Source organism: Sorex araneus, chromosome 3, assembly GCF_027595985.1.
Source record: "Sorex araneus isolate mSorAra2 chromosome 3, mSorAra2.pri, whole genome shotgun sequence".
NCBI classification, from domain to species: Eukaryota; Metazoa; Chordata; class Mammalia; order Eulipotyphla; family Soricidae; genus Sorex; species Sorex araneus.
The window spans coordinates 154721629-154740138 of record NC_073304.1 but is presented as its reverse complement, the minus strand read 5'-3'; the positions used below and the strand labels follow the sequence as shown (position 1 = coordinate 154740138).

Below are 18510 nucleotides of genomic sequence, written 5' to 3'. Positions count from 1 at the left end.
GTGGATTAAAGACCTCAACACCAGATATGAACTTATAAGGTTCATAGAAGAAAATGTAGGCAGAACTCTCCATGACATTGAAGCCAAAAGCATCTTTAAGGACGAAACAGCACTGACCATCCAAGTGATAGCAAACATAAACAAATGGGTCTACATCAAACTAAGAAGCTTTTGCACTTCAAAAGAAACAGTGACCAAAATACAGAAAGAACTCACAGAATGGGAAAGAATATTTACGCAATACCCATCTGATAAGGGATTAATATCCAGGATATATAAGACACTTGTAGAATTGTATAAGGAAAAAACCTCCAACTCCATCAAAAAATGGAGAGAAGAAATGAACAGAAGTTTCCTCAAAAAATAAATACAATGGCCCAAAGCCACATGAAAAAATGCTCCACATCCCTAGTCATCAGGGAGATGCAAATCAAAACAACAATGAGATATCATCTCATACCACAGAGACTGGCACACATTCTAAAGAACAAAAGCAACCAGTACTGGCGTGGATGTGGGGAAAAAGGGATGCTCCTTCACTGTTGGTGGGAATGCCAACTGCTCCAGCCTTTCTGGAAAACAATATGGACAGTCCTTCAAAACCTAGAAATTGAGCTTCCATATGACCTCGCAATACCACTTCTGGGAATATATCCCGAGGATGCAAAAGAGCACAATAGAAATGTCATCTGTACCTATATATTCATTGCAGCACTGTTCACAATAGCCAAAATATGGGAACAACCCGAGTGCCCTAAGATAGATGACTGGTTAAAGAAACTTTGGTACATCCACACAATGGAATACTATGCAGCTGTTAGGAGAGATGAAGTCATGAAATTTGTTTATAAATGGATAAACATGGAGAGTATCATGCTAAGTGAAATGAGCCAGAAAGAGAGGGACAGACATAGAGGGACTGCACTCATTTGTGGAGTATAAAATAACATCACATGAGGCTGACACCCAAGGACAGTAGATACAAGGGCCAGGGGGATTGCCCCATAGCTGGAAGACTGCTTGATGAGCAGAAGGGAGAAGGCAGATGGAATAGAGAAGGGAACACTAAGAAAATGATGGCTGGAGGAACCAGTTGGGATGGGAGATTCATGCTGAAAGTAGATAATGGACCAAACATGATGACCTCTCAGTGTCTGTATTGCAAGCCATAATGCCCAAAATCAGAGAGAGAGTATGGGGAATACTGTCTGCCATAGAGGCAGGAGGAGGGTGGGAAAGGGGGGTATACCTGGGATATTGGTGGTGGGGAATGTGCACTAGTGGAGGAATGGGTGTTTGATCATTGTGAGATTGTAACCCAAACCTGAAAGCTTGTAACTATCTCATGATGATTCATTTAAATAAATAAATAAATAAATAAAATATCCCATAAAAAAATATGAACACAGCAAACGTGGCATTAAGGGGAAGTTCATAGCAATGTAAGCATTTGTTAAGAAATAAGAAAGGGCCAAATAAATAACTTAAAAGCACAGCTTAAGCACTGAAAAAGACTAACAAAGGGAACCCAAAGGAGCAGAAGGAAGGAAATAATAAAACTTAGGGCAGAAATCAATTAAATGAAAGCTAAGGAAAAAAAACTCAAAAGATCAATGAAACCAAGAGTGGTTCTTTGAGAGAATAGATTGACAAACCACCAGTAAGACTTATAAAGACAGAAAAATCTAATAAACCAAATCTAATAAACCAAAGGGAAGATGTCACAGTAGATACCACATAAATTAAAAGTACTATCAGGGATTGCTATGAAAATCTCTATGCCATGAAATTAGAGAACCTAAAAGAAATGTGCCGCTTGTCTAATGTTTGGCGTTATGAGAACGATGTCATCAGCGAAGCAGAGGTGGTGTAGTTTCCGACCGTTTATCTTCACTCCCATTCCTTCCCATTCCAGTCGTCACATGACGTTCTCGAGGGTGGCACTGAAGAGTTTCAGTGAAATGGTATCACCCTGCCATACCGGTACCTCTCTTTACATCAATGATCACTTCCTTGTGGAATGGTGAGATCCTGGTGGTGAATCCATAATACAGCTCGCGGAGGATCTTGATGTATTGAGTTTGAACGCCCTGTTTGGCTAGGGCTTTGATGACTGCTTCAGTCTCAACAGAATTGAAGGCCTTCTTTAAGTCAATGAACATTAGACAGAGCGGCATCTTGAACTCTCTCGAAACCTCAATGAGTTTGGTCACTGTGTGGATATGGCCGATCATGCTGAATCCTTTTCGGAACCAGCTTGCTTGCATGGTTGTCCTTCATCTAGTGTTCTGCCTATTCTATTCAGGATGGCACAAGTGAACAACTTGTAGATGACAGACAGCAGGCAGATTGGGCTATAGTTGTTGATGTCGTAGATGTCTCCCTTCTTGTACAACAGAACAGTCCTGCTGGTTTTCCACTGGGAACCTTGCATTCAGACAGGTAGCGTGTGAAGAGCCGAGCCAGTGTATTGATGAGTACTGGCAGCAGATTCTTCAAGTGTTTGGGTCTGACCTTGTCTGGACCGGGTGCTGTACGTGTCTTTACCGATGAAATGGCATGTCAGATTTCGGAAGGGAGGACGTTGGGAACGACATATCCATCCTTCGGAATTTGGTATGTGGGCAGGTGGACGTGGCTGTCAAAGAGATCCGAGTAGAAGTCGTGAATAATCCTCTCCATTGCCTTTCTGGAAGATGTGATAGATCCATCAGGACGTCGGAGGGCAGTCATCTTGGTCTTGTAGTTGGCAAAGGACAGGCGAGCATTGCAAATATTTTTCCCGGCTTCTGCCGCATCGGCCAATACTGTTGCTCTTCTCTTTTTGAGGTCTTCCTTTATCGCTTCTCTGCACAGCTTTGTGAGCTCAGACGTTAGCTTGTGGTTGCCTGAGGCTCGCGCCAAACCACGTTGATGAATGAGCTCGAGAGTTTCCAAAGACAGGCGTCTGTTTGTGGCTTTCTCACTCTCGGCATTCTTTGCACTGGGTTCAATTCCTGGTATTCCTTATGATCCTCTGAGTATTGCAGGAGTAATTCTTGAGAACAGAGTCAGGAGTAACCCCTAAGCATCACTGAGTATGGTCCCAAAACAAAAAACAAACAAAAAGTAATAGATAAATTTTGACTCAGAACCTTCTGAGGTTGAACCAAGAGAAAAAGAGCACGTGAAAAGAGCAATTACTGTCAAGGAAATTGATAGTCAAAAGCCTCCTCCAAAACAAAAGTCCAGGTCCAGGTGGATTTACTAGCAAATTCTTTCAAGTTTTTAAAAAATATCTACTTGCAATCCTTTTCAGGCTCCTCCAGAAAAATCAAAGAAACAGAAACCCTTCCAAATAGCTTCCATGAGGCAAACATCACCCTGATATCAAAAGCAAAAGTATCATTAAAAAAGAAAGCTATAGACCTATATTCCTGATAAATATAGACACAAAGACACTCAGCAAAATACTAGGAACTAAATCCAACAAAACATTAAAAGATGTACGACCAAGTGGGATTTATCCCACTGATGCAAGGACGTTTTCATATGTGCAAGTTTAGGGTGTTTTAGGTCCCACAAAACCCACCAGGAATGATTCCTGAACAAAGAGCCAGGAGTAAATCCTGAGTGCTATGAGGTACGGGAAAGGGAAGGAAAAAAAGAGAGAAGAAAGAAAGAAAGAAAGAAAGAAAGAAAGAAAGAAAGAAAGAAAGAAAGAAAGAAAGAAAGAAAGAAAGAAAGAAAGAAAGAAAGAAAGAAAGAAAGAAAGAAAGAAAGAAAGAAAGAAAGAAAGAGAGAAAGAGAGAAAGAAAGAGAGAGAGAGAGAGAGGGAGAGGGAGGGAGGGAGGGAGGGAGGGAGGGAGGGAGGAAGGAAGGAAGGAAGGAAGGAAGGAAGGAAGGAAGGAAGGAAGGAAGGAAGGAAGGAAGGAAGGAAGGAAGGAAGGAAGGAAGGAGGAGAGAGAGAAAGTAACAAAGAGGGAAAGAGAGCACAAGTCAATCAATGTAATATCAATAAAGGGAAAATAAAACCATATGGCCAGACAGCCTCTGCCATGTTGACTCGCTGCCCCCCACCCCCTGCCCGGCTCTACCGATTCCTGATGACTATCCAAGGGGATGCATGCCAAGTAGCTGAAATTCACTGAAATACCAGTTCCCACAATCAACTCATTGGCCCATCAACCATAGATCCTGAAGTTTGCATAGCCATGACACCTCCTTATTTCTCAACAATGAAATTCCAATATGAGTACACCAAATTAGATGGGAAAGCAACAGAAGCCAATTAAACTCAACAAACAAAAACAATAAAATATAGAAGGCAACTATCAACAGCTTAATAATTTCTTAGGCAATTAACAACCCCCATGATCAGAAAAATGTTCACATTAAAAACTGATATTTTTACACTATTGATTTTTATATTGAAGCTTTGTTATGTGATCACTTTCACTTCTAGAACTGTATCAACAGTTGTTGCTTTTGTGTACATTAAAATAAATTCTTTAACTATAAAAATAAAAAAGATGATTAATTTTTAAAAACATGATCATATCAATAGATGCTGAGAAAGATTCAACACCCATTTGTGATTAAAATCCTCAATAAAATGGGGATTGAAGGAATTTTCCTCAACATAGTTAAAACAATTTGCCATCAACTTACAGCTGACTTCTTACTCACTGGTGTAAAACTAGAAGCCTTCTGATCAGGCACAAGAAAAGATTGCCCAGTCTCACCACTACTGTTAAATGTAGTATTAGAAGTCCTTGCCATAGCAATTAAGCAAGAAAAAGATACTAAGGACATCCAGATTAGAACAGAATCAAACTTATTATTTGCAGATGACATGAGAATAAATTTAGAAAACCTTAAGGACTCTTACACAAAATACTCTGAGAAACAATAAACTTGTACAGTAACATGGCAGGCTACAATATGAACATGCAGAAATTTATGGCATTCCTATATGCAAACAATAGAAGAGATAAAAATAAAAGAAATCCCCATTCAAAATTGTACCTTAAAAAAAAATGTGCCTTGGAATCAGCTTAACAAAAGAGGTGAAAGACTTATATAAAGAAACCTGTAATTCACAGTTGAAAGAAATAAGAAAGGGATAAGGAAATAAAATCACATCTCCTGTCAAAAGAATTAACAAGGACAATCCTACTCAAAGCAATATACAAATTTAGTGTAGTTTCTATAAAAATACCCATGACATTTTTTAAAGACATAGACCAAATGCTGCTGGAATTATTTAGAGTTATAAAAAAATAAAAGTAAAAACACCCCAAATAGCCATCTTAGGAAATACTATGGGAGACTTTTCCCCCAACTTTAAATTATATTGCAAAGTAATATGCAAAGTAATAGGAATTAAGATAGCATGGTACTGAAATAAGCAAAGACCCTCAGACCAGTGGGGCAGAACGCGAGCCAGAGACAAACCCTCAGTACACAGTACAGTCATTGACAGAGGAGCTCAGAGTATGAAGTGGAGCAAGAAAAGTCTCTTCAGTAAATGGTTTTGGGAAAACTGATCAGTCATATGTGAAAAAGTTGGCTCAGGGCTAGAGAGGTAGTACAGCAGATAGGGTACTTGCCTTGAACATTGCTGACCCGGGTTCAATCCCTGGCATCACAAAGGGTCTCCCAAGTACTTCCAGGAGTAATTCCTGAGTGCAGAGTCAGGAGTAACAACTTGAACATTGCCAGGTATGGCCCCCCAAAAAACAAAAAGTTAACTCAGATAAGGATCTCACACCATTTGCCTTACCTCACACCATACACAAAAGTCAAGTAAAACCCTTCATATTGGGGCCGGAGTGATAGTACAGCGGGTAGGATGTTTGCCTTGCACATGGCCAACATGAGTTCAATCTCCAGCATCCCATATGGTCTTCCAAGAACAGCCTGGAGTAATTCCTGAATGCAGAGCCAGGAGTAATCCCTGAGCATTGCCGGGTATAACCCCCCCCCACAAAAAAAAAAAAAAACACCTCCATACCAGTTTCATTTCCTTCTCTCCCGCAAGGCTGCATAACACAACACGTGCCCTAACCATGCTGCCAGACCATGTGCCAGGCTAGTTCACTCAGGGCACCACAGAGGGGGGCAAGTGAGACCCCTCCCCACCCCAAGGGACCCAGCCCCGGCAACCAAAAACCTCCCAAACGCAACCACCACCACATTCACAGCCACTGTCTACACACTTGAGCCCAGCCTCACCCACAAGTGAACATATTCCTGGACTGTGCAGCCGCATTTGCAGCCACACGACATCTCATACCTCACACCACCCACACTCCAAGAGTACTGCACCACATTTGATGGGGTTTAAAGAAGGAGGCAAAGAATCTTAGAGGGAAATATTATTTTAGATACATATATATATAAATATACATTAAATATATATATTAGATATATATGTATCTAAGTACACAAGGCTCAACCTTTAACAAATACGTTAGTGATCTCTTATAGAACGGCTTAAAGGCCCCTGGGTGAAATACAACAATCTTCACACACTTTCCTCTAAGGAAATTTTTTGGGAGCATTTTCAGCAGTTTTTCATGACAAAAAATCCAAAATAAATTATTTCAGTTTCTATTTGGGGTTTTGGTTAGGGTTCAAGATGGAAACATCCAAAATATAGTGGTAGGAAGATATAAAACATAAAATGTGATCAAATATTTGATGTTCAAACATAAAATGTGATCAAATATTGTGAACTACTTTCACTGCATCACTATACCACTGTCATCCCATTGCTCATCGATTCAAAAAATTATTAAAAAACTTCTTCATATCAGACCTGTAATCATAAATTATATAGGAAAAACCTGAATAGAATATTTCATTACATCAAATCTAGGGGCATCTTCCAATGATTCTATGCCATTGGCCAAGCAAATGGAAGCAAAAATAAACAAATTAGGAATTACATCAAATAAAGGAACTTCTGTACTGCAAAAAGAAACAACGACCAAAATAAAAAGGCTGAGAGAGATCTGTCCACCACTCATCTGAAAGGGGTTAGTATCTAAGATATACAAAGTGCTTGTTAAACTTAATAAGAAAACACAAATCATAAAAAGGGGGAAAGAACACAACATCTTCGGACATAGAAACAGCCTAGCTCCATAACCTCTGAAAGATGATGCCACCAAATCTTCCCAGGTAGACTGGTCTGGGCTAACAATTCTAGGAATGGGGGCAGCAGATCTCCTTTTCTGCCTGAAGGCACAGCAGCCCCCCACCATACCTGACACCCTACAACACAGAAGCAGAGAAATGGTCCAGCCCCTCAACTGAACTTCATCAAACTTCCAAGCCACCAAACCATTCTAGCTCCATAGCTCCAAATTTCATAGTACTGACAGCCAATAGGATCGCAACACATCTGCTGAGAAAGTTGCAGAGAAGCCTACTAGGCTCAATGAGCCTAAACGATGACACAGAAGGCTCAACTGGCACCAACCAGCCCAGTAAATCCCCAGACAATGACTTTAATAACATCATTATGAGATATAACAATTATCACAAATTGACTTTTACTGATCTAAGTTTTGACAATTCCATTTGCCTTGATGTTGTTTGTTTGTGCCTGCTAAGGGGACAGGCTGGGGGTGGGGGACTGAGAGGGAAACTAGGAACATGAGTGGAAGGAAGGTTACACTGGTGATGGGATTGGTGTTGGAACATACAATGCCTGAAACAACTGGCAAATCGCAATGTTATAAAAAAAAATTTTTAATGAGGGGGGAAGAGATGTACAGTGAGTAGGGCACTTGCCTTGCACACAGCTGACTGGGGTTGAATCCCTAGCACTTCGTATGGTCCCCAAAGCCCATGAGGAGTGATCCCTGGGTGCAGAGCCAGGAGTAAGCCCTGAGCACCATCAAGTGTGATTCCCAAAATTTTAAAAGGAAAACCCATAAAATGAAAGAAAAAAATTAAAGTGGAAAGAAATTCAAATACTTGGACACTAAACAACTTAGTAGTGCACAAGCAGTGGGTCAAAGAGGAAATCACAGAAGGCATCAAAGAATCCCCAGAAACAAATGAGGGGAAGACACTCTTGCCAGAACACACGGGCCCAGCAAAAGCTATCCTGAGAGGAAGCTCACAGCAATGCAAGTTGAGCTCATCGGAAACCAGGAGCGGCCAACACATACTGAGTCACTAGGAAAAGAGCAACAAAAGTAACAGAAGGACGGAAATAATAAAACCTAGAACAAAATCAACGATTCAACAAAAACACAAATACAAAAGATTGATGAATCCAAGAACTGGTTTTCTGGATTTTCTACCCGTCTATGTAGGATTCTTCCGGAAAGTCAATAAAATAGAAATCCTCCCAAAGAGCTCCTATGAGGCCAATATTATCCTGATGCCAAAGCAAAGAAATCACACACACACAAAAATTTCAAACCAAATTCCCTGATGAATATAGATGCAAAGATCTTCAATAAGATCTTAGTGAGCAAAAGCTAGCAATATATTGAAAGGGTCATACACCATGATCAAGTGGGATTTATCCCAGGAATGCAAGAATGGTTCAATAGGTCCAAGTCGATAAGGTGATAAACCACATTAATACAAGGAAAGGTTAGAAATCATACAGATAGAGATAAAGCTTTCAACAAGATCTAACACCCACCTATGATTTTTTTAAAGCAACAAAAATGCATGGCAGTCCTTTATACAAAAGGTGAACTGGAAAAGAAACTTAAAAGACTATTCCCTTCAAAATAGTGCCCCAAGACATCTAACCCCTAGGAATCAACAAGGGAGATAAAACACTTACACAGTGAAAACTGTAACTCACTGCTGAGAGAACAGGAGAAATGGGAGAAAATGGGAAGACACTCCTGGTTTATGGACTGGAAGAACCAGCATTGGCAAAAGAGCCATCCTACAGAAAGTGCTATGCAGATTTAATGCAACACCCATTAAAATCCCAGGGACATTTTTCAAAGACATGGAACAAACCCCACTAATGTTTGTATGGAACCATTAAACTCCCCAAATAGCCAAAACAATCCTAAGGGGCAGGGGGTTGGCGGGGGCTGGGGGCTGGGGGCTGGGGGTGTAGAGAGGATGGGAGATACTGTGTTTCACAACTTTGAACTATTCTACAAAGCTTAAATAATAAAAACTGCATAATACTGGAATAAAGACAGCTAGATCTGCAGACCAATGGAACAGAAATGAGAGTCCTGAATTAAATACCCACACTTATGGACAGTGATGATGAAGGAGCTCAGTATATGAAGTGCAGCGGAGAGAGTCTCCTTAACAAATGGTGCTGGGAAAGCTGGATAGACATATATAAGACAATGAAAATAGAACCATACCTCACACCATTCACAAAAGTAAACCTGAAGTGGATTAAAAATTTTGAGATTAGATTAAAGTCCATAAAATACACTGAGGGCTGGAGCGATACCACAGTGGTAGGGCGTTCGCCTTTCACGAAGCCAACCCGTGTTTGATTCCTCCACCCCTCTCGGAGAGCCCGGCAAGCTACCGAGAGCATCGCGCCCGCACAGCAGAGCCTGGCAAGCTACCCGTAGCGTATTTGAAATGCCAAAAATAGTAACAATAGGAGGTCAAGAATTTTGTAGTTAAGTGGATGGGCATGAAAAGTTTCATGCTGAGTGAAATGAGTCAGAAAGAGAGAGACAGACATAGAAAGATTGCACTCATCTATGGTATATAGTATAACAGAGTAGGAGACTAACACCCAAGAACTGTAGAAATAAGTACCAAGAGGTTGACTCCATGGCTTCGAGGCTGGCCTCACGTTCCGGGGAAAGGTCAACTCAGAGAAGCGATCACCAACTACATTGTAGTCGAAGGCCATGTGGGGGAAGTGAGTTGCGGGCTGAATGAGGGCTAGAGACTGAGCACAGCGGCCACTCAACACCTTTATTGCAAACCACAACAGCTAATTAGAGAGAGAGAACAGAAGGGAATGCCCTGCCACAGTGGCAGGGTGGGGTGGGGGGAGATGGGATTGGGGAGGGTGGGAGGGACGCTGGGTTTACGGGTGGTAGAGAATGGGCACTGGTGAAGGGATGGGTTCCCGAACTTTGTATGAGGGAAGTATAAGCACAAAAGTGTATAAATCTGTAACTGTACCCTCACGGTGATTCTCTAATTAAAAATAAATAAATTTAAAAATTAAAAAAAAAAATAGTAACAATAAGTCTCACAATGAGAGACATTACTGGTGCCCGCTTGAACAAACTGATGAGCAACGGAATGAGAGTGGCAGAGAGAAAATACTGAAGAAAACATCCGCAGCCAGGAAACTGACTGCAGAGGCGTCTTAAATGAGACAGCAAAGTGGCAAAGACAACAAAAACAAAAGGAACTAATGGGATTACAATAAACCAAAAAGCTTCTGCACAGTTAAAGAAACTCGGGGTGTGGTAAAAAGCCACCCGAATGAACAGGAGAAAATATTTGCATGCAATACATCAGACAAAGGGCTGATATCCACAATCTATAAAACTCTTACAAAACTCAACAACCAAAAATCCCATGAGGGTCTGGAGAGATGGCACAGCAGGGAGGGTGCCTTCCACGTGTGCAGTTGACCCAGGTTCAATCCCTGGTATCACATGTGTCCCCAGAACCCTGCCAGGCGTGAACCCCAAGTTCAGAGCCAGAAGTAAGCCCTGAGCACAGTCAGGTATGGCCCCAAAACAAAAAAAAAAAAAAAAAAGAATCTGACACCATACTCACAAATGGGGAAAGGCGATCAATACTCTCCCAAAGAAGACATAAGAATGTCCAATATGCATGCAAAAAAGCGCTCATCATCCCTCATGGTTAGGTAAGTGCAAATCAAAACAACACGATATACCTCACCAGTGAGTTGGCGCTAATCAAAAAGTCAGGAAACAGCACTTGCTTGGCGGGGTTGGGGTGAGAAAGGAGCCTCACCCATGGCTGGTGGGAATGTCACCTGGTTCAGCCTTTATGGGTATGGAGATGGCACCAATAAAACAGGGCTAGAACTTCCATACCACCCAGCAAAACCACTTCTTGGCATTTATCCCCAAAACACAAAAGCAGGATATGTGCATGCCCTCGTCCAGCACAGGACTTCAGGCAATGGCTGAGACACATAAACACCCCGAATGATCAACTATAGACGGGCGGACGGAGAAGTTGTAGTATTGGAGCCAGAGCAGTGGGGAAGTGCAAATCAAACCAGCAAGAAGAAACCACGACTGGGGTTCGAGCGATAGCACAGCAGGTAGGGCATTTGCCCTGCATGCAGCTGACCTGGGTTCAATTCCCAGCATCCCATATGGTCCCCCCGAGCACCGCCAGGGGTAATTCCTGAGTGCAGAGCCAGGAGCAACCCCTGGCATCAGCAGGTGTGACCCAAAAAAGCAAAATAAATAAATAAGAAAGAAACCACGTCTCATCAGTGAGACTGGCACAAGCCAAGAAGAGTAGAAACCACCAGTGCTGGGGGGGATGGGGGACACAGAGCCTCACCCCTGCTGGCGGCAGCGCCAACTGGCTCAGCCTCTGTGGGAAGCGTCTAGAGGGGCGCGTAGACGCAAGGATGAGGGAGCCGGTGGTGGTGGCGCCGCGGTGGCTCCAGGCCTCTGAGCAGCAGCCGCGGCGGGCACAGAAATGGCCTGATTTCACTGGAACAAATGTGAGTGTCATTTCCATCTTTGTACTCTTCCTTCTTAAAGAGTGCTCTCCGAGTCCTGCCTGTGCCTGCACAGTGTGGGCCGGAGTGCGGGCCGGAGCTGCTGCAGCTCCTGCTTAGGGCCTGGTTTCCTGCCCAGGCCCGCAGTGCCCCCCGCCCCGCCCTTAGCCCAGCACAGCTCCTGCAGCTCAGTGCCCACCGTGGCAGCTGCAGCATGTCTCGGAGGAAGATCTCCGCTGAGTCCTTCAGCTCCCACTACCTGGAGACCAGGCCCCAGGGTGAGGGCGAGTGGCCCCGCCAGGCTCTGCTGGAGGAGCAGCAGCCCACCCGGAGCACCCAAGCCAGAGGCCACAGCACCCCAGTGGGTCAACCTAGACTCACTGGGCCAGAGCACCGGCATCCTGACGGCACCCTTGGGCTTCCTGGCACCCTATAGTCGCTGCCATGCTTCTGACAGACTCCATGACCTCAGGACTGAGTTCACCAAGAAATTAACCTGCCAAAAATGTAGGCTATTAGCTCAAAGAGTAGTGAAAGCTCTGGGCAAGAACTGAGTGCTGGAAGTAGGTAAAGGGGCAAACATGATAACCATTCAGTACCTGCACTGCAAACCATGATGCACAATAGTGGGGAGAGAGAGAGAGAGAGAGAGAGAGAGAGAGGGAGGGAGAGAGAGAGAGCGCGCCTGCCATGGAGGCAGGCTGGGGGGTGGGGGGGTGGCGGGAGGGAAACTGGGGACATGGGTGGGAAATGTGCACTGGTGAAGGGTCAGGTGTTGGAATAATTGTATGACTGAAACCCCATCATGAACAACTTTGTAACTATCTCACGGTAATTAATTTTTTTTAAGTTTTTTAAGTTAAGAATGAGGGGGCTGGTCAAGAATAGTAGGATCACTCCACAGCTTAGAAGCCGCCCTCACATGCTGGGGAAAAAGGCAGCTCAGATAGAGAAGGGAACCAAGCAAAGAGTGCTAGGAGGGCCCACTCCAGATGGGAGATGCAGGCTGAAAGCAGACTATAGACCAAACATGATGGCCACTTAATACCTTTGCTGCAAACCACAACACCCAAAATGAGAGAGAGAGAGAGAGAGAGAGAGAGAGAGAGAGAGAGAGAGAGAGAGAGAGCAAAAGGGAATGCCCTGCCACAAAGGTGGGGTGGGGTGGGGGATGGGGTGAGGGTGGTGGGAGGGATACTGGAACCATTTGTAGTGGGAAATGGGCACTGATGGAGGGATGGGTACTCCATCATTGTGTGACTGAAACACAAGCATGAAAGTTTGTAAGCCTGTAACTGTACCTCATGGTGATTCACTAATTAAAAAAAAAATGAGGGGGCTGGAGAGATTGCAGAGCAGATCAGGCGCTTGCCTTGCATGCGGTGGAACAGGTTTGATTCCAGCATCCCGAGCCTGCAAGGAATAATCCCTAAGCACAGAGCCAGGACTAAGCCCTGAGCACAGCTGGGTTTGGCCCCAAAACTAAAAAAGTTAAGAATGAACTTCCATGTGACCTAGCAGTCCTACCCAAAAACACTCATTTGAAAAGCTATTTGCCCCCTGAGTACATTCCTGCAGCACTGTTCAAACTGCCACCACCTCACAGCACCCAAACACCAGCGGGCGGAGGGAGAAACTGGGTCTCAATGCACAACGGGTCACTGGGCGCACCTGGAGGGGACTCTGCTGAGCAAAGGAGCCAGAGGACAGACCCTGGGCTGTCCCCCATGCAGGGGCGTAGAATACAGAGAAGGACGAAGAAACCGCCCAGCGAACATGCCCTGGGGCCTGCTCTGGTCTGGGCTTGCCCGGGACCCTGGGGGCAGGAGGGGACCCTCAGATAGTGGGGGCTGGGGGGACCTGACGTGCTGGGGCAGATGCCCTGCATGACATGCCAGGACGTTAGCAGGACTGAACAGCATGGTGCCACACGAGTGTGTGCTGATAGAGGCCTAAGATCGCCTCCACCTCTGCCCTCCGCCTGGGCTCAGCCCCTGACTCCCTGCACCCCTCCCCAGCCCTCAGCGGCCTTTCTGGATGAGATGCTGCTGCTTCTGCATTGACAGGAGGCTCAAGAGGGAGAGCAGCAGGGAAGGCACTTGGCCCTCTCAGGATGGCCTGCGTGCGTGTCCCCAGACTCTCAGGATGGCCTGTGTGCGTGTCCCCAGACTCTCAGGATGGCCTGCGTGCCTGTCCCCAGGCCTCTCAGGATGGCCTGCGTGCCTGTCCCCAGACTTTCAGGATGGCCCTGCGTGCCTGTCCCCAGACCTCTCAGGATGGCCTGTGTGCATGTCCCCAGGCCTCTCAGGATGGCCCTGCGTGCGTGTCCCCAGACTCTCAGGATGGCCTGCGTGCCTGTCCCCAGACCTCTCAGGATGGCCTGCGTGCCTGTCCCCAGGCCTCTCAGGATGGCCTGCGTGCATGTCCCCAGACTCTCAGGATGGCCCTGCGTGCGTGTCCCCAGACTCTCAGGATGGCCCTGTGTGCCTGTCCCCAGACTCTCAGGATGGCCTGTGTGCATGTCCCCAGGCCTCTCAGGATGGCCCTGCGTGCGTGTCCCCAGACTCTCAGGATGGCCTGCGTGCGTGTCCCCAGGCCTCTCAGGATGGCCTGCGTGCGTGTCCCCAGACTCTCAGGATGGCCCTGCGTGCGTGACCCCAGACTCTCAGGATGGCCTGCGTGCCTGTCCCCAGACTCTCAGGATGGCCTGCGTGCGTGTCCCCAGGCCTCTCAGGATGGCCTGTGTGCGTGTCCCCAGACTCTCAGGATGGCCTGCGTGCCTGTCTCCAGACTCTCAGGATGGCCCTGCGTGTGTGACCCCAGGCCTCTCAGGATGGCCTGCGTGCATGTCCCCAGGCCTCTCAGGATGGCCTGCGTGCCTGTCCCCAGACTCTCAGGATGGCCCTGCGTGCATGTCCCCAGGCCTCTCAGGATGGCCTGTGTGCATGTCCCCAGGCCTCTCAGGATGGCCCTGCGTGCGTGTCCCCAGACTCTCAGGATGGCCTGCGTGCGTGTCCCCAGGCCTCTCAGGATGGCCTGCGTGCATGTCCCCAGGCCTCTCAGGATGGCCTGCGTGCGTGTCCCCAGACTCTCAGGATGGCCTGCGTGCCTGTCCCCAGGCCTCTCAGGATGGCCTGCGTGCCTGTCCCCAGGCCTCTCAGGATGGCCTGCATGCGTGTCCCCAGACTCTCAGGATGGCCCTGCGTGCCTGTCCCCAGACCTCTCAGGATGGCCTGTGTGAATGTCCCCAGACTCTCAGGATGGCCTGCGTGCGTGTCCCCAGACTCTCAGGATGGCCCTGTGTGCCTGTCCCCAGACTCTCAGGATGGCCTGTGTGCATGTCCCCAGACTCTCAGGATGGCCTGCGTGCGTGTCCCCGGCCTCTCAGGATGGCCTGCGTGCGTGTCCCCAGACTCTCAGGATGGCCTGTGTGCATGTCCCCAGGCCTCTCAGGATGGCCTGCGTGCATGTCCCCAGGCCTCTCAGGATGTCCTTGCGTGCATGTCCCCAGGCCTCTCAGAATGGCCTGCGTGCATGTCCCCAGGCCTCTCAGGATGGCCCTGTGTGCATGTCCCCAGACTCTCAGGATGGCCTGCGTGCGTGTCCCCAAACCTCTCAGGATGGCCCTGTGTGTTTGTTCCCAAACCTCGTGTGCTGGTGGCCCTGGTGGCATGCATGTCCCCAAACCTCACAGGCTGGCCTGCATGCTTGTTCCCAAATCACAGTCCTCACGGCATCCCTGCAGATCACAGGGGCTCTGGCCCCACACCACCGCCCCATTCCTTAGAGCAGCATGACTGCCCTGGGACCAGAGGGGACCCAGGACACTCCAAGGGGCCAAGGATGAAAACCACATCCACAGCATGAGACTAGGACTGGGGCTAGAGGCAGGACACACGGCTGGATGGGGGCCACGGTGACACACCCCCATCCCAGGCCTGCATCAGCCCTTCCTCCGAGGGCTCTGCACCCATCCCTATAGCCGTGCGCCCCCACATACCTGTGCTGGAGACCCCGGCGATGTTGCTGGGCTCACTGATGAGATCCTGCATGACGGCAAGAACTCGGAACTCATACCAGGTGTCCTGTAGACACACAAGACTGTCAAGGCGGGGACATGGGACGGACCACGCTCTGCAGGGACCATGCCACAGCAGGGTGGCAGGGACACCGTGCCCTATTTCTGCAGTGGGGGGGAAGCACTGTGCCCTGTTCTGGGGTGGGAGAGTCACTGTGTCCTGTTCTGGGGTGGGAGAGGCACTGTGTCCTGTTCTGGGGTGGGGGAGGCACTGTGCCCTGTTCTGGGGTGGGGGAGGCACTGTGTCCTGTTCTGGGGTGGGAGAGGCACTGTGTCCTGTTCGGGGGGGGGAGGCACTGTGTCCTGTTCTGGGGGGGCACCTTGTCCTGTTCTGGGGTGGGGGGGCACTGTGTCCTGTTCTGGGTTGGGGGGCACTGTGTCCTGTTCTGGGGTGGGGGAGGCACTGTGTCCTTTTCTGGGGTGGGGGAGCACTGTGTCCTGTTCTGGGGTGGGGGAGGCACTGTGTCCTGTTCTGGGGTGGGAGAGGCACTGTGTCCTGTTCTGGGGTGGGGGAGGCACTGTGTCCTGTTCTGGGGTGGGAGAGGCACTGTGTCCTGTTCTGGGGTGGGGGAGGCACTGTGTCCTATTCTGGGGTGGGGGGGCACCTTGTCCTGTTCTGGGGTGGGGGAGGCACTGTGCCCTGTTCTGGGGTGGGGGAGGCACTGTGCCCTGTTCTGGGGTGGGAGAGTCACTGTGTCCTGTTCTGGGGTGGGGGAGGCACTGTGTCCTGTTCTGGGGTGGGAGAGGCACTGTGTCCTGTTCTGGGGTGGGGGAGGCACTGTGCCCTGTTCTGGGGTGGGGGAGGCACTGTGTCCTGTTCTGGGGGGGGGGAGGCACTGTGTCCTGTTCTGGGGGGGGCACCTTGTCCTGTTCTGGGGTGGGGGGGCACTGTGTCCTGTTCTGGGGTGGGGGGCACTGTGTCCTGTTCTGGGGTGGGGGAGGCACTGTGCCCTTTTCTGGGGTGGGGGAGCACTGTGTCCTGTTCTGGGGTGGGGGAGGCACTGTGTCCTGTTCTGGGGTGGGAGAGGCACTGTGTCCTGTTCTGGGGTGGGGGAGGCACTGTGCCCTGTTCTGGGGTGGGGGAGGCACTGTGTCCTGTTCTGGGGTGGGAGAGGCACTGTGTCCTGTTCTGGGGTGGGGGAGGCACTGTGTCCTATTCTGGGGTGGGGGGGCACCTTGTCCTGTTCTGGCGTGGGGGAGGCACTGTGCCCTGTTCTGGGGTGGGGGAGGCACTGTGCCCTGTTCTGGGGTGGGAGAGGCACTGTGTCCTGTTCTGGGGTGGGGGGGGGCACCTTGTCCTGTTCTGGGGTGGAGGGGCACTGTGTCCTGTTCTGGGGTGGGGGGCACTGTGTCCTGTTCTGGGGTGGGGGGCACTGTGTCCTGTTCTGGGGTGGGAGGCACTGTGTCCCGTTCTGGGGTGGGGGGGCACTGTGTCCTGTTCTGGGGTGGGGGGCACTGTGTCCTGCTCTCAGAGGGAGCAGCACCAACCACAAGGGTACAAAGCTCAGGGGCTGAAAACAGGTTCCAACCAGGATTCACTGCCAGGCAACATGGACCAGGACCGCCCTTGCTGACTCAGGGCCCCCTTCGGCTGACCAATGACTCCTCCGCACCAACCCAGGGTCCCCCCACACTGACGCACGGCCCCACCACACTGACTCAGACCCAGGCATCAGGCTGCTGAGCACTGGACTCAAAGGGGTCGCACAGGAGCCACCAGGCACCAAATTCCACACAAAAATGTCCAGTAGGAGGGGCTGGAGAGATAGCACATCGGGTAGGGCATTCGCCTTGCACTTGGCTGACCCGGGTTCAATTCCCAGCATCCCATATGGTCCCCCGAGCACCGCCAGGGGTAATTCCTGAGTGCAGAGCCAGGAGTAACCCCTGAGCATTGCCGGGTGTGACCCAAAAAAAGCAAAATAAATAAATAAATAAATAAATAAATAAATAAATAAATAAAAATGTCCAGTAGGAGTCGGAGCAATAGCACAGCGGGTAGGGTGTTTGTCTGTATATGGCTGACCCCAGTTCAATCCCCAGCATCCCATATGGTTCCCCAAGCACCGCCAGGAGTAATTCCTGAGTGCAGGGCCAGGAGTAACCCCCGAGCATCACTGGGTGTGACCCAAAAAGCAAAAAAAAAAAAAAAAAAGTGCCCAGTAAATGAAGAAGGAAAGGCAGCAGAGCACTGCCTCCCTTCCTGCCCTGTGCCCCCATGCCCTGCCTCCCCTGTCCCACCCTGTGTCCCCTGCCCTGTCCTGCATCCCTGCACTATGTCCCCAAACCCTCCTGGCACGCAAACCACCCTCGATCACCTGGCCCGGGCCTCTCAGACTGCCCGGCAGCCCTGGCGGGGGCCGCCCAGCCCTCACCTGGGACAGGTCCTTGGCGAAGAAGTCCCCTTCAGTGCCCGGGATGGCATCGTCCAGGGTCTCCCAGCGCTCGCCCACGCGGAACTCCATGACGTAGCGGTCGACAGGGAAGCTGTGGTTGGCGGGGGGCAGCCAGGCCAGGAGCACGCCCTGCTGCGTCCGGTTGGCTGTGAGGCACCTCGGTGGGCTGACGAGCACCAGGGGTTCTGGAGTTGTGATCGGGAATGCTGTGCAGGGGAGGCGGCATGGTCACGTGAGGCCCGCACCTGCCTCTGGCCCTGCGCGTCCTGTCACCCGCCTGCCCTCTCCTCCCTTTGGGCGGTAGGGGGTGGGTTTCAGGCCACACCTGCCAGTGCTCAGGGCTTACTCCCGGCTCTGTGCTCAGG

General features: G+C 49.1%; 1 protein-coding gene across 6 annotated transcripts in view; it reads right to left on the bottom strand.

The window, feature by feature from the left end:
- The window catches only part of IGSF9B (immunoglobulin superfamily member 9B), a 76351-nt gene that overhangs the window by 31051 nt on the left and 26790 nt on the right, over positions 1 to 18510 (bottom strand). For all 6 annotated transcript variants that reach the window (XR_008629351.1, XR_008629350.1, XR_008629352.1 and 3 more), the window contains exons 14-15: positions 18125 to 18351; positions 15672 to 15756 (exon numbers count right to left, since the gene is read on the bottom strand). Coding sequence is in view for 3 of the 6 variants with exons in the window: in XM_055133355.1 (XP_054989330.1) it covers positions 15672 to 15756; positions 18125 to 18351 (312 nt within the window). In the remaining 3 variants the exon portion in view is untranslated. The remainder of the gene's footprint in view (positions 1 to 15671; positions 15757 to 18124; positions 18352 to 18510) is intronic.